At 42.7% G+C, this 14,787-nt stretch overlaps 1 protein-coding gene across 1 annotated transcript; it reads left to right on the top strand.

Annotated features, from left to right (window-relative positions):
• Positions 1 to 238: 238 nt before the first annotated feature.
• On the top strand, positions 239 to 11,882 carry LOC308111398 (endothelin receptor type B-like). The gene is made up of 8 exons (XM_080466276.1): positions 239 to 430; positions 4,823 to 5,306; positions 6,451 to 6,563; positions 6,650 to 6,854; positions 8,946 to 9,095; positions 9,179 to 9,312; positions 9,397 to 9,505; positions 9,674 to 11,882. The coding sequence occupies exons 2-8, from the start codon at positions 4,920 to 4,922 to the stop codon at positions 9,812 to 9,814; spliced, it is 1,239 nt and encodes a 412-aa protein (XP_080322402.1). The 5' UTR covers positions 239 to 430; positions 4,823 to 4,919; the 3' UTR covers positions 9,815 to 11,882.
• Positions 11,883 to 14,787: the final 2,905 nt, after the last annotated feature.

The raw sequence follows: 14,787 nt of genomic DNA, 5'->3' as shown, positions 1-14,787 counted from the left end.
GCACCCCTGAAGAGGAAACTCCTCATTTATTTACAGCTGTGTACTATTTGTGCTTTGTCGGCAGCAAGAGTACGAGCTGGAGAGTTTTACGTTTTCGCGAAGAATGGCGGACTGTTGTTTTCTTATTAGTTACTTGAAGCGCATCCTGGCATCGGGGAGGGAAGGGAAAGCGTGTGATTGGCTGTTTGTGCAGCCTCCCGGATCGCTACTATAAAAAGACGCTCCGACAGACGGAGGCGCGCAGCGCGGCCAGAGCGGAGCGTCCTGACTCACAGCTGGATACACGGGGAACTTTCACACTTTCACTCCCGGAGCTCACAGGGGGGAGCGACTCATATGGTGATTCTTACCCTAAAGCATTTAGAGCAATTCGAGGGAATCTGCTGGAATATCGATTGGAAAACTTTGGATTGATTGGATCAGATCACTGGTAAGTGCGGGCTGGTTTTGAATCGATTTCACGCACGGACATTAAACAAGCACACAATCAAATGATTATTTCATTGTACTAAGATTCCATTTTCTTCCGAACCTTGTTGAATGTCAGGTAACTTCTCTAAATGCTGTTTGGTCTCTGAGATGCTCCCGCACCACTTCACGCAGACACAATTGAGGCCCCCTGTTTGCTGGACCTTTGCACTTTGCATACGCGTTCATTTTTACGAGATACATTGGTCTCACATTAGTCCCAGCCCACGCACGCACGCACGCACGCGCACACACACACACACACACACACACACACACACACACACACACACACACACACACACACATTTTTAAGTTCGTTGTCCCGATACATCCAGAACTCTTCTGATCTTTTTTTTTTTTAAATTTTTTTGTAATCTTTCCAAGGCCCCTGTTGTTTAAGTTTAGAAAACTGTCAGGAAACATATATTTAACACCTTGATAGTGAACCTATATGGAGGTCATATACCTGGTCGTTAAGGTGCATGACACGTTAACATCTTTTGAGCTTTGCATATTAAGCTGTTTCATCATAAAATAGTAATGTTGTGTTTGCGTTTTGAGTGGTTGAAAGAGTTGAGACATCAATTGTGTGCACAAACACACAACGACTCCAACAAACACTCCATAAAGCTCTCCTAAACACAATAGGATGTAGATCTGCGCCAAACTAAATTTCATTTCGTAGTTTTTTTTTTTCTTTCTTTATTCATAACTCAGCTGACACATTTACTCAGCTGACCTGTTTACTGATAAGATCTTTGAGTTATTTGTGCACATGGCTGCAGGCCAAAGCAACATCGTTTAACTCTTGTGAGATTAGTTGGGAATACCTTTGATGAAAGTTTTGAATGGCCTGATAAAATGTTGTGAAGGACCTTGCAAGCTCACTGCAGCAATTAAGTGTATTTTTAAGTCCTTCCATCAAAGCTGTGTAAAAAGGAGGGTACACCCTGCACAGGTGGCCAGTTTATCGCTGGGCAAACACAGATGTGCAAGAATCAGACAGTCACACACTCACATTTACACCTGCGTGCAATTTTAGGGTCACCGGTGACCACAAAAGCATGTTGTTGTTTTTTCACTCTGGGAGGAAACTTTTACACACAAACTGTGAGAACATGCAAACTTTAGAACTGCACCAATGCATCCAAGCCAGGATTCAAACCAGGGATATTCTTGCGCTAAGGCAAGAGTGCGAACCACTGCACCACTGTGCAACCTGCCTTTTAGGTTTCCGAGCCATGAAATTAAAAAGAAGAAAGAAAAACATATTTTGAAAAGGTTTTGAGTATGTGGGTGTTGTTTCACTTCCACAAATAATCCAGCTTGTGAATTTACAAATAATGTAAAACCTAAACTTTACTTGGCCAACAGGAGGGGAGGGGATCCAACCTCTTAACACCTTCCTGTCATTTTTATCTTCATTTCCTACCATCATGTCACTGGCTGACTCTTGCCCTCTCGAGGCATTGTACCTCAGCTCTCTCCGTTTTCCGCCCTTCCGCTGCTTTCCTTCGCCTCTCATTGTTCTTCCAAACAGAAAGTTACATCAGGCTGTCAGTTTTCTCAATCTTGGAGTTTTGTTTCTTCCTGCACTTCTGTTTTTTTCTTCTCTCCACAATTTCAACACACCCCCCCCCCCCCCCCCCCCTCCACATTTATACTCTCCCGGCTTCTTCCTTCTAAGATGTGGAGCCAGCAGAGCTACAAGATCAGAGATGTCTTCCTGTAAAGCAAAACCTTTTAGATTAGGGGGATCAGTCCAATTAAAACTCAGCTTCCCAGTAAAATCACACGACCCTGCTCTAAACCAGCTTAATGAGCTTCTATGATGTACTCTACAATGGCATCGTTCACATGATGGAGGGGTTGTGTATGGACGATGGCCAAAAATTTTCAAAACTGATTTCTTGTGATATGTGAATTCGTCCATGGGATTTTCTGTTCTTGTGTGCATGAACAGAGTCAGCCAGTGTTTTGGAGCCAAGCTCGGCCACAAACGGCAGTTGCCATTAAGGGAGTGGGTTCATGAGTGTTGCGCTTCTTTGGTGTTTTCAAGTGTGTCTGCGTGCAATTTCCCCAAATGCCAGGCCGATCATAAAATGTAAAGTGAGCATCGGTCCACAAAACTTTCCGAACCATCATGTGAAGAGGTTTGCACATCTGCTCGTAGATGGAGATCGTGTCTTTGTGGGATCGTGAACCCTCATTGTGTGCCTAAGCAGTCAATCAGCCCATTCATTGGGAGAGAGAGAGAGAGAGAGAGAGAGAGAGAGAGAGAGAGCCCCCAGGCAATTCTGGGGGTACACATGATTCTGGAGAGGCACAGAGCTAAGCTAGTGTCCTCTGTCAGAGAAAAATAGGATGTCTGTCTCTCTCACACACACACACACACACACACACACACACACACACACACACACACACACACACACACACACACACACACACACACACACACACACACACACACACACACACACACACGCACGCCCCCGTTATCGCTGTCCTCATTATTTGTTCCTCCGCCACTTATGCTGTGTTTTATAGTGTTTTTGCTTCTCTGTACTAACCCGTCTCACTGCTGAATGCCTGTGCTTTCAGCACACTGTTAATGTTCCTGTTTTATTTGTGCGTTTTAATTTCTCACATAAAACTCCAATGGCATGTTTTTACAACAGACACTTAGAGCCCAATCTATTCATTAAGGAGCCAATGTCCTGTTTGATGTCTGAATTCGCTCTCTAGTACAAACGGAATGGAGCTTAATTCAGTGATTGGTGTGTGGATGTTTTAGATTTCACTTGATTACAAACAAGTTTGTAACAAATTTACAACTGATTAACTGAGGAGCTTTGTTTTATTAGTGACTCTGTTAAATATTTAATCCAAAGTAGTTTTTTTTACAATTCTTTTATTTAACTATTACTGTTGACAATTTTGCACAACTTTATAGTACAAACAATTAGAGGATCAATGAATTGTAACTGTAATTAACTGTCAATCTGTGTATTTTTTTTACAGTTTCTCTGAGAACTAGTTTGAAATGATCTATTCACACACACACACACACACACACACACACACACACACACACACACACACACACACACACACACACACACACACACACACACACACACACCCCAATGGTGATTGCTGTCATGCAAGGTGCTCGACCTCCATCAGTAGTAATTCAGGCTTCAAGGTTCAGCTCGCTTAACTGAGCCACTGAACATTAAACTAACTAGAACTATAGATTAAAGTAAAATAGAGTTATATTATAGACTGGCTGATTAATAACAGGCTATTTAGGATCATCAGGTCACCCCACATACATGTCTCTGGACTAACTGTAGAAGAACATGCAAACTCCTCAGAGAAATTCCTGGCCTGAATTCAAACCGTCTCTTTATTATCAGTTATTGTTTGAGAATAAACAGCCCCACATATATACCCATTTTCTTTATCACAGTGATCATTACTTTTGGAGCATATGCGAATAGAGTTATGAATAGAGTTATGTAACTCCAATTTCTCAGTAGAGGATATAGTAACTGATTTCACACATTATTTCTATTCCGCTGTTTCATCATCCCATGAATATATATTCATCACTATGATTGTGTCATTTCAACTGGATGCCTTCAGTTCATTGAAAAAACTAATGTTAAAATGTTGCAATTCATTGTGCGTGGGACTTGGAAATTGTTTGCAAATTTCCCAACAGTCCAACAAATAGATATTGAGATATCACAGCTTCCCAGAGAAACATCAAATCCCTTTGAACTTCATCTTAAAAACAACATTCATCTGGAAATCATCACATTTCCGTTGCAATTTCCGGGCCACATAATTCATAGAGTAGAAGAAAACTCTGACATGTTGCTGGAGCTCTTTTAAAGCAACCAAAGTGATTTTTGAGGATATATTCATCCTGAACAGGGGTGGGAAATTAACTTTCCAGGGGTTAAAAATGTCCCTCCAGTTGTCAATATGAATTAAATTAATACAGTATGTGTTATTAAATAAGCAGTACGAAACATGGTTTTGTCAAATGATTCTATTCATTTGCAGTTTTTGCCCTTAAGTGTGGACTCAAGGCGTAAAATTGAAAGAATTAAGTAAAAGAAGTACTGTATTCTCATTTGATTCAGATCTTCTCAGTGATGACCAGTACAGGACAGTCAAAGGTCATGTCTGAGTTTCTCTGCGTGGCCATAAAATGCTCAGGTCTGACCTGAACCTGACGGGTTGTTTCTTGACCCACTCTGGTTTTATTCTCCCAGTGCATCTTCACAAACTCTTTCTTTACAGCCTAACATGGTGGTCGCTCTTTCCTTCTCCTCAGAACCAGATTGGACCCACACTGCCAGGCCCGCTGCGAGGTCCAGTGTGTGGATTAGGTGTGTGAGTTCTGGAGCGAGGATCCATCTTGCTGCGTGAGCATGAGGGCCGTAGCACTGCTGTGCCTGTTGGTAGTCGCAGCCGAGGCCTCCAGGTTCGTCCGGGACTCGCAGGGTGGCCCCGACCCTGTAGAACCACTCAGGAGAAATGCGTCCTCCCTGCTCCCGCCCCCCCCACAGCCCGGGAGGCCACGCAGCTCCTTCCCACCCATGTGCATAAAGCCAACGGAGATCAAGCACGCCTTCAAGTATGTGAACACGATCATATCCTGCCTGATCTTTGTGGTGGGGATCATCGGTAACTCCACGCTGCTCCGGATCATATATAAGAACAAGTGCATGAGGAACGGACCCAACGTCCTGATTGGGAGCCTGGCTCTGGGAGACCTGCTTTATATTATCATCGCTATCCCCATCAACGTGTACAAGGTAACTGTGCTCAACCTTCCTTTTGTTGATCGTATGCGTCAGGTGATGTCTGCCTGGAGCAAAACATTTTGGGACTTCACAACAAAGAGCCATACTCAAGCTTCAGATCAAAGGGATTTCTCCGTTTCTCCCATTTAAAATAATACATTCAGGTTTTATGGCATGATATAACATCTTAAGTGAACAATTCAAGCATGTTGGCTGATCCTCATCAAGTGTTTTATAAAGTAAAACGTTCACCATTTCATATCACACTCCATTGCGCCTTCGCAATGTCGTCCTGCTCGATCTGGTTTATTTTAAAGTTTATTGCTGTGGTTCTTCACGACATTCAGCCGCTCCTGTGAAGTTTGGTTCATTTCTTTTTCCACATTAGATTGTGCAGGCTTTTCCACCTTAACAACACACAATCCCTCAAAGTAAAAAAGAAGCAGATGTGAAGAGGTTTGTTGGTATGATGAGAGATATGGTTTTTATTTGGTTGTCTTTTGTGTGTGAAGATGAAACCTTCAGGGGCCTGCGGTGTAAGGGGAGACTTAAGAAAGGCTCTAAAACTAAAGCAAAAAACAATAAAATAAACTTGTTTTGTTTTTCAAGCCTAACTGGATTCACTTTGATCCAATCAGGCTGGAAAGCTCCTTCACCTCATCCAAGAGACTCTGACAAACCGCCATCCTGACTCAGATTTCCTTTGTATTAAAGGTCCCACATCCTCAAACTGTACACTGATGTTAATCCCCAGCTAATGCTCCCCATGAGGAGAGTATCATGATGTATTTCAACAAGATAAAAATGTATAATCACAAAGATTTGGAAGTGGGATGGTTGCATATAATCTGATTGTTTCAAGACACCAGAGACAACACCTTCAGCATGTGTAAAAAGCTGAAAAACATAAAGGTCTTTGTGAAAATGAAATGCACAGACTGTTAAGTTAAACAAACCCCCCCTCGGCCCTGAAGAGAATGTATTCCTCCTGAGTGGAGGGACCCTCCGTCTCCAGATCTGTCATTAACAGCAAAGGACACAGGGAAGTGTGGGACCTCGAAATGAACCCCAGGAATGTCTGTGTGTGTTTAAACAGGTGACCCTTTTTCAACTTTCCCTCATTAGAGACTCTTCACAAACCTGTCTTCCTTCGCAGTTGATAGCTGAGGACTGGCCGTTCGGTGTGTATGTCTGCAAGCTGATGCCGTTCATCCAGAAGGCCTCTGTGGGGATCACTGTGCTCAGCCTGTGCGCTCTCAGCATTGACCGGTGAGCTCACCGCCTCTCCACGTACACAGTAGAAACAGCCACTCTGACACAGCTGACCCCTCTGTGTTTGCGTTTTGTGCGTGCAGCTACCACGCAGTGACATCATGGAGCAGGGTGAAGGGGATGGGGATCCCCCTGTGGAAAGCAGTGGAGGTGACTCTCATCTGGCTGGTTGCCGTGGGGCTGGCGGTGCCCGAGGCCCTGGCGTTCGACATGTTGGAGATGCCCTACAGAGGCAACAAGCTTCGGGTGTGCCTGCTGCATCCAGAACAGACCACCAGCTTCATGAAGGTGGGCACGTAGTGAGATGTGTAGCCTGCCACAAGCAGCAGAGGAAGAATTGGATTCTATGATATACAGTTTCACAGTACTATGAATGGCGGTGAACAATGGGGGGGGGGGGCCGCTAAAGTGGGCATGTCTGGTCGTCACGACAGAGAAATACCACCGACTGTACTACAACAGAAAATGGAATCCAGTCTATACACAGGATTTACTTAAAAGTATGCCGTATGAAACGAGTCAATGTAATTCTAAGTGTACTAATCATGCTTAGCTGGGTTTTGGTTGGGATGGTTAACAGCAAATGGAGCAATGTGCAACACATTACTGGAAGTTACTATAAACAAATGTTATTCCCACGTGTTTAATTTGTTTTACTAAGTTGAGCCACACACCATGCTCGCTGCAAGCACTTTTTTAGTTTGGTATTCAGCAATAAATCCATCCAAAAAGCAAATCCTTTCATGCTCTTTACAAAAAAATTATCTGGTTATTTTTTTGGTGGGTTTTTGTGTGCATGTGTGTACATTGTGGCCAAACCAGTATCGATAGTTATTATTGTATAGTTTAATTTTTGCTGAAAGTTCTATCCATGAGTAGTACGTATAATTTCTGCATTCCATCAATACATCTTCTATATCCCATTGTCTAGTTTAGGATCACGGTTCACTGAAGCTGATCTCAAGGATTATCCTGGACAGGTCATCAGACCATCTCAGATTAAACTACAACATGCACTCGGGAGAGCGCAGACCTTCGCCAACACCACATATGGATGCTAACTAGCCTGTCAGATTGCAACATCACTGTGTGAAGCACTGAGCCGGGGCACACTGATAAACCACTATCCCAGTCAATGTGTTCATCCCGGTGATTCTGAATACTTGCCGAACCGAGATATTAGTTGAGAACTCTGGAGCATCTCCATGGCAACAGACTTGGATCTTGAACATTTTGCCATTGGTTTGACATGAATCGGATTAAAACTGACTGTGTTATGGAAAATACGTTTTTGACCTTTTCATGACGTAGACCTTGACCTTTGACCCAATTGCTCTCAAAATCTAATGGAACCGTCCTTGGATAGGGACAAATCATCCTGGAAAATCGAATGCAATTCGGGTGAGGAGTTTTGGCAAAAAGTAGGTAAAATACATACATGCATACAAACCAATAAATAAATACACGCAGACGAACATATAGCCCTCGCCCCAATGAAGGTAATAAATAAACCCTCTCTCACACACACACACACACACACACTGCGTAAAAAGAGACGGATGATTTAGATTGACAGGCTAAGACAAGGATGAAAATAAATGCTTTGAATTCCTGTTGGAAATATGTGAGGGTATAGCACTTAAATGACTGACTTTAACATGGGACCAAACTCTAAACAGCTGGGTGGGTAATGCAAAATGTGTGCAGAACAACCTCGGCTTGGCAGCGTGTTCCATCAATTGAAAAATCTTTAATGAGCATTATGATGTTGTTTCAGTGACACATGGTCAGAATTATCCTGCACGTTGATTGAAATGCGTTTTGCATGGACTCGGTGGATTTTTAAAAATATTTTTTATGCTTCCACCTGATGTCAAAAGCCTGGTTCACTTTGAAGCGAAGCACCTGGACAGATACCGTACAATTAGAGCTCTTCTTTTTTTTTTTTTTGTGCTGCCATGTGGTGAGATCAAAATACACAATAACACATGCAAATCAATCAAACGTGACTGTTACTCCTAACAATCACAGTGAATCCACAATGCCCCATCGTAAGACCTGGATCTCAAAGATATGTGACTCTTTAAAGTCAGCGGCCAGAAATTGAAGGAAACAGATTACATCGAGCATGAAATTCTGTGTTTTTCTATGTGAAAGACTTAACAAGGGGAATGTCTTTACTTTAGCCAACTGCAAATGGCTTCAAAAGAAAGAATTTTTTTCTGTAACAAAACAATAGTATGCCTAATGTACCGGAAGGTCATTTCGACGTAGTCTGGGAGAAAAGATCCATAATACTGGATGATTTTTGTGTTTATGCCATCAAGCATGTTTTGTTTCTGGCTGAGGTTTTTTTTTTTTTTTTCTCTCTCTTCCCAGTTCTACCAGGAGGCCAAAGACTGGTGGCTGTTTGGTTTCTATTTCTGCTTCCCGCTGGCCTGCACAGGAATCTTTTACACTTTAATGTCTTGCGAGATGCTCAGTCGGAAAAAAGGAATGCGCATCGCCCTCAACGATCACATGAAACAGGTATGTGCGCCGATTCAGAGGCGGTGCATTTAAATGATCCAGGAGGAAGATCACTGCTCACTTTGTTTGTTTGTCTGTTGCAGCGGAGGGAGGTCGCTAAGACGGTGTTCTGCCTGGTGTTGATCTTCGCTTTCTGCTGGCTGCCGCTTCATCTCAGCCGCATTCTGAAAAAAACTGTCTATGACGAAAATGACCCCAACCGCTGTGAACTGCTCAGGTAAGTGGAAAAAAAAGCTCATTGTTCCCCACTCTCTGTGATTTCCTTTGGCCTTTACTGTAAACTTTGCCCTTTCCTTGCCAGTTTCCTGTTAGTGATGGATTATATTGGGATCAACATGGCCTCCCTAAACTCCTGCATTAACCCCATCGCCCTCTACTTTGTCAGCCAGAAGTTTAAAAACTGTTTCCAAGTAAGGGGAAAGAAACATTGTTATTTCGCAATACAGTCGACAAAATGCTAACATGTGTGTATCCGTGTGTGTGTGTGTGTGTGTGTGTGTGTGTGTGTGTGTGTGTGTGTGTGTGTGTGTGTGTGTGTGTGTGTGTGTGTGTGTGTGTGTGTGTGTGTGTGTGTGTAGTCGTGCCTGTGTTGCTGGTGCTACAGAACGTCTCCACTGGACGAGCGAGGCTCCGGAGGACGCTGGAAGGGTTCTTGCCACGGGAACGGCCTCGACCGCTCCAGCTCCCGTTCCAGTCAGAAATACACCAGCTCTTCATAATCACTAACACACAATCATTTACACAGTTCCTCTGCCACACTGAACGCCCCCATCAGCTCCCGTCAGGGAGAAACGGCTGCACCTCTGCCATCACACTCAGATGTGAGTCAGCAGGGCGGAATGGAGCGGGGGAGAACCCATTTCCCACAGGGCTCATCGAAAGACTCAGAGATCAATCTGACGAACGACACAACAGGATTGTACTCGCTCAAGGCTGTAATACTAAATGCAAAAGCAATGACGAAAGCAATAACGTGTAAACTAGTTAACGGTCTTCTCGAGGACTTAAAGGTTCCACGAAGACCAATATGGTAAATACACTCATAAAGTATGTTTATTCAAGCATTTTGTAATGTATGTACAGTATTATTTACATGTAGATTGCAAACCATGTATATCGAGCCTCGGTGCTTCATGGATAAAGAAGCATTAATAAGTACAACCTGTTAAAGCTTTAGTAGCCCCTTTTAAACTGCCAGTTTGTTGTGGGGCTTTTGTGCGTTTGTTCTGCCACAAAGTCTATATGAAGAGCTTCGGGGCAAACTTCGGGGGTGGATGTTGTTCTGCCTCTGTTGCACCTCTATGCCGGCATTGGAGGTAGTTGCAGGAGAGAAACATAGTTAAGACAACTGTGAGACTCGACCACATGCACACACACACACCACAACACACACACACACACACACACACACACACACACACACACACACACACACACACACACACACACACACACACACACACAATTGCTTTATATTGCATTTCCTCCGCTCGGTAAAATCAGCGGAGATCCTGCGTAGAGACGGGGCAAAGCCTCCGTGTCCGCGGTGCCGACACCTTAGCTGGATGGAGGAAAGCCGTGAGTCATTTTCACAAAAAGGCCTCCCAAAACGAGAGAGTCCGCCGTAATAAAAATGCCTCCACATTTACAAGATGCGCCGTTGATTATCCGACAATCAAATGCGTGTCGTCACAGCTCAATGGCCCGTTCACCGTGCTGACTTCACAACCCCGAGGAAAACGGGCCCCACCGTGCACCTCACCGTCATGTGGCGAGCCGAGCATTGGAAATTGTATTTCTGGAAATCATCACCGGTCCGAGTCATGTGCGGGGCAGCTGTTGTCCCGAGAACACTGACAAACACCAGATGATTCTCATCATGCTAAATACGCAGGGGAGGCCATTTTTACAACTCTTATCAGTGCACTCCTTCTGTAAGTGTTCCTGATGTCTTTCGTTGTGGATAAAGCTTATATTTTTCTAAGATAATGTGTCAAAACACACAAAAAAACCCTCCGGAGCCTTCCTGCGTGAGGTGTGCTTTAAAAATACTCCAAATGTTTTTGCCTCTGTCAGGGAGCGGTGACGTGAAAAAGATTTAAAAGTCGCTGCTTTCGAGAGCTGCCAAAGAAACTATAGCTGAAGGCTTCTTTTAGTAGGAATTATATATTTGTAAGCACAAGGAAATAAAATGCTTTTGTGACATTTTTTAACAAATGACCCTGATATTTCGCTGGAGAAAACACATCGGATATGGATGAGTGTAATTTGCATGTTAAGATTTCAAACTGAATAAATCTATTTTACCCGATGCCTTTGTCATTGCTTGATAGGTGTGTTTCGCTGTTAGAAATCCTTTCTGTGCTTCTTCACTACCACTTTAAAACCAGCAAGTGTCACAATGTGTTTACTGACACTGAAGACTGAAACAGAGGCGATTTATATTGATATATGTTAATGTTCGGGACACAGAAACTCTTTTATCCCTGCGTATTAGTTTTCAAGTACAACTATCAGTTGGATGCGCTGGCCACTATATATATTTGGTATGTGCTTATTTAACTGCTGATTATTTGTGCCCTGCTTTTATCACATGTAAAAACCACTGTGGGCTGGGGCCTCTGCAGGTCTGAGGATTTGCTTTGAGGGGCCTCCAAGTAAAAACTGTAGCAGTCAACTTTCTGTCAAAGATCTAATCAAATGTGAATTATTTTCCTTTGTGTTGTAAATTACACTCATACTATACTTATGTTTGGAGAATACAGTAATAAATATCATTTTATAGCGATTCTGTTGTTTGCCTTGTTTTCGAGCCAATGTCAAGACGGCGTTTCGACCCCGGTCACTCGAGACACAATCTCACAGATATATCAACACCACATGCCTTTATTAAGTATGATGTTTGGAAAAAGTCATGCTTTAGAAATGTCTTTTCGTGACAGTAAATTTCCTATAGGATGACCTTTTTCAAAAATGTGAAAACTTGCTTTGACTTTTGCTGTGCTACAAGCTTCCCCCTGTTTCTACCAAACTGTCAAAGTCGGACATAACTTTTTTTTTGCAGAGCACTCCCATCTGTATTGTGTGATTCACAGGGGGGGAAAAAAAAATATGTTTAAAGTTTCCCTTTGCCTGCGTGAAATGTCTGCATACACGACGCTTCGGGGATCAGCGCTATGAGCTGCTTTTAACGTCACAAATTGCTGAAGAGATCTCAGGGGAGATCATTTGATGCAGATTTGAAAAGGTCCAGGTCTCTCTCTCTTTTTTTTTTTTTTTTTTCGTTTCCACGTAGTAATCCTTCTTCTTGGAAACAGCTCCAAGTTCTACCAGACACGGGGGCTTATTTACTTGTGGTTATGTCTTCATTTTGGCCCCAAACTGATTCCGATGCTTCACTGCAGAGCTTCATTATATTTGTTGTTGGGGTTTCCTGACGTACAAATCACACAGAATTTGCTTTCATCTTGAGCTCATGTAGCTAAAGGAGGGTAATGGGGTACTTACGGCATTAAAAACCTGTAGTGGTCTGGGACGCCCTTGAGCAAGGCTTTGTCTGGTTGGCACGTAGATCTGTTCATGTTGGAAAAAAAACACATGATAAGACACGTTTCTAAAAGATTAGCAGACCTGAGACACTGCCTCAAGCTTTTTTTTTTTTTATTCCAGTGGGAGAGGGTGAGCCTGAATCCATTTGACTTCACTGTGATATTTTGGCAAATCACATACCACAAGGGGGTCTGGGGAAAAAAGGAGATGGGAACCAGAGGTGTAGGACATGCATAAAAACTCCAATGAAATGTCATCATTGTTAAAGCAACAAATTTTTAACAGACAGTTTTACAATAGGAATATTTGTGAACAGTAGTAGAGCGTGACTTAAAAAGAAATAAAGAAAAAAGTGTTCAATGGAAGTAATCCAATCTGAGGCAGTTTCCATTCAGTCTACTGGACCAAACATTCTGAAATGTCTGAACAATATGTTTTGAATAAGACTCTGTATGAGTTTTAACTTAATCCCACATGTACTAAATTCAGAGTTTTATGACAGTGACAAGACCACATGAGACTGAACTTGTTGCAGTGTGAATCATATTATATCTGCGGGAGAACCACGGCTGAAATGTGCTGAATAAACACTACTTTCTGTTAAGTGCTTTGAAAAAGTTTTATGTGCTGAAGGTATTTTGAAAACTTTCCGCCCGTGCTTCGTTTAAACGGTCCTGCAGGGAAATTAAAGGTCAGTTGTCTTGGAGCCAACGTGGGCTTTTTGGACCTTGAAATCAATGCAGAGCAAAAAGGCCAAATGCATGTCTTAGAGGAGGAAGTAACACATTCGTTTTCCAACTATCCCTCATTGCACCCATGTCCTTCGCCTGATTTACCCAGATTATATGGGAGCTGGATCCTGTCCAAGCTGACATTGGATGAAAGGCAGGTACTGGAGCGTCTGCCAGTTACAGGGCAAAAACAGAGACAAAGAGAACCATTGAAACACACCGTCTCTGCTTCTAATGAAAATCGAATTAATCCGCAATACATCATCTTAATTCATTCCCTTGCCCAAGATCGACCAGCAATTAAGATTGAATGTAGGAAACGGCTAAAACATTGTTTAATCCATTTAATGTATTCTATAGGATGATGTGGCTGTCCACCAGCTGGATCTCAGAAGTTGGCTCATGTACAAGAGTACAATTTACTACTACAACTGAAAAAAATAAAAAGAATATAAATCCACCAGAAAGCTAATCACGCAGTTTTCCACTTGTCTCAGGGCTTATAAATGTGAACCTTTCTCATAGTTGTGGAGCAGAAGTATTAAACCCGGACTTTAAAAGACGAAATTTGAAGCAGAAATTTAAGCCGATGAGTTTTGTCTTCAACATGGCTGTGCGCAGTTTGACATGTGAGCAACATGTGAGACTGTCGTCCAAGAGGTTTTTGCAGTCATTTTAATGAGCCATACTTCGACACTGCTTGTGTGCATAAAGTTATGTCTTCCAATGTTGTGAGCCATTCCGTGCTACAAGTAGCTGCTGATCAGAGCTGCACAATGTTCAGGGGTTTTAACCATTCTTCTTTAGAGAACCACATTTTTAGGATGTCTGCTGTGAATTACTCTCTGGGCTCATTCCGCAGCGTCTTTATTGGATTCAGACCTTGATCCTGATTGGGTCCAAAATGTAGATTTTTATGTTTTTAGTTGTAATACTAAGTTCACTATTGTTCTGCTATAACAGCCAATTCATACTGAGACTCAGCTGGTGGACATTATTCACTTGGATATGCCAATAAAGTGAACATAGGAAGTGTTCCTCCCTCTGTGATATGAAGCATTCCAAGCGGGGCTGCAGTGAGGCATCCCCCAATCATGATGCTCCCTCCACCGTGCTTTATCACAGGATGATGTTCTCTCTTTTTAAATCAAACTGCTGCAGGTTCAATCACATGTCAGCATCAGTTTCATAAGTCATGAAAGGCTTTTGCATGTTGCATCTGTGCAGTGTCAAGCTGTTCTCAAGGTAAATTATAGTGATACTGAATGAAAAGCAGCTGGCTTCTCCGCGGTGCCTCACCCTGAATTCATCCATGTCCAGAAAAGCCTATAATAAAGGCCTCTCTGATCTTTGATTGGATTCACTGTAATATATCAACTAAATGAACACACCTACTCTCAACAACATAGAAA

The sequence above is a fragment of the Lipophrys pholis genome, assembly GCF_963383615.2.
Source record: "Lipophrys pholis genome assembly, chromosome: 6".
Lineage (NCBI taxonomy): Eukaryota > Metazoa > Chordata > Actinopteri > Blenniiformes > Blenniidae > Lipophrys > Lipophrys pholis.
The sequence above is the reverse complement of the archived record's forward strand: the minus strand, read 5'-3'. Positions and strand labels throughout refer to the sequence as shown.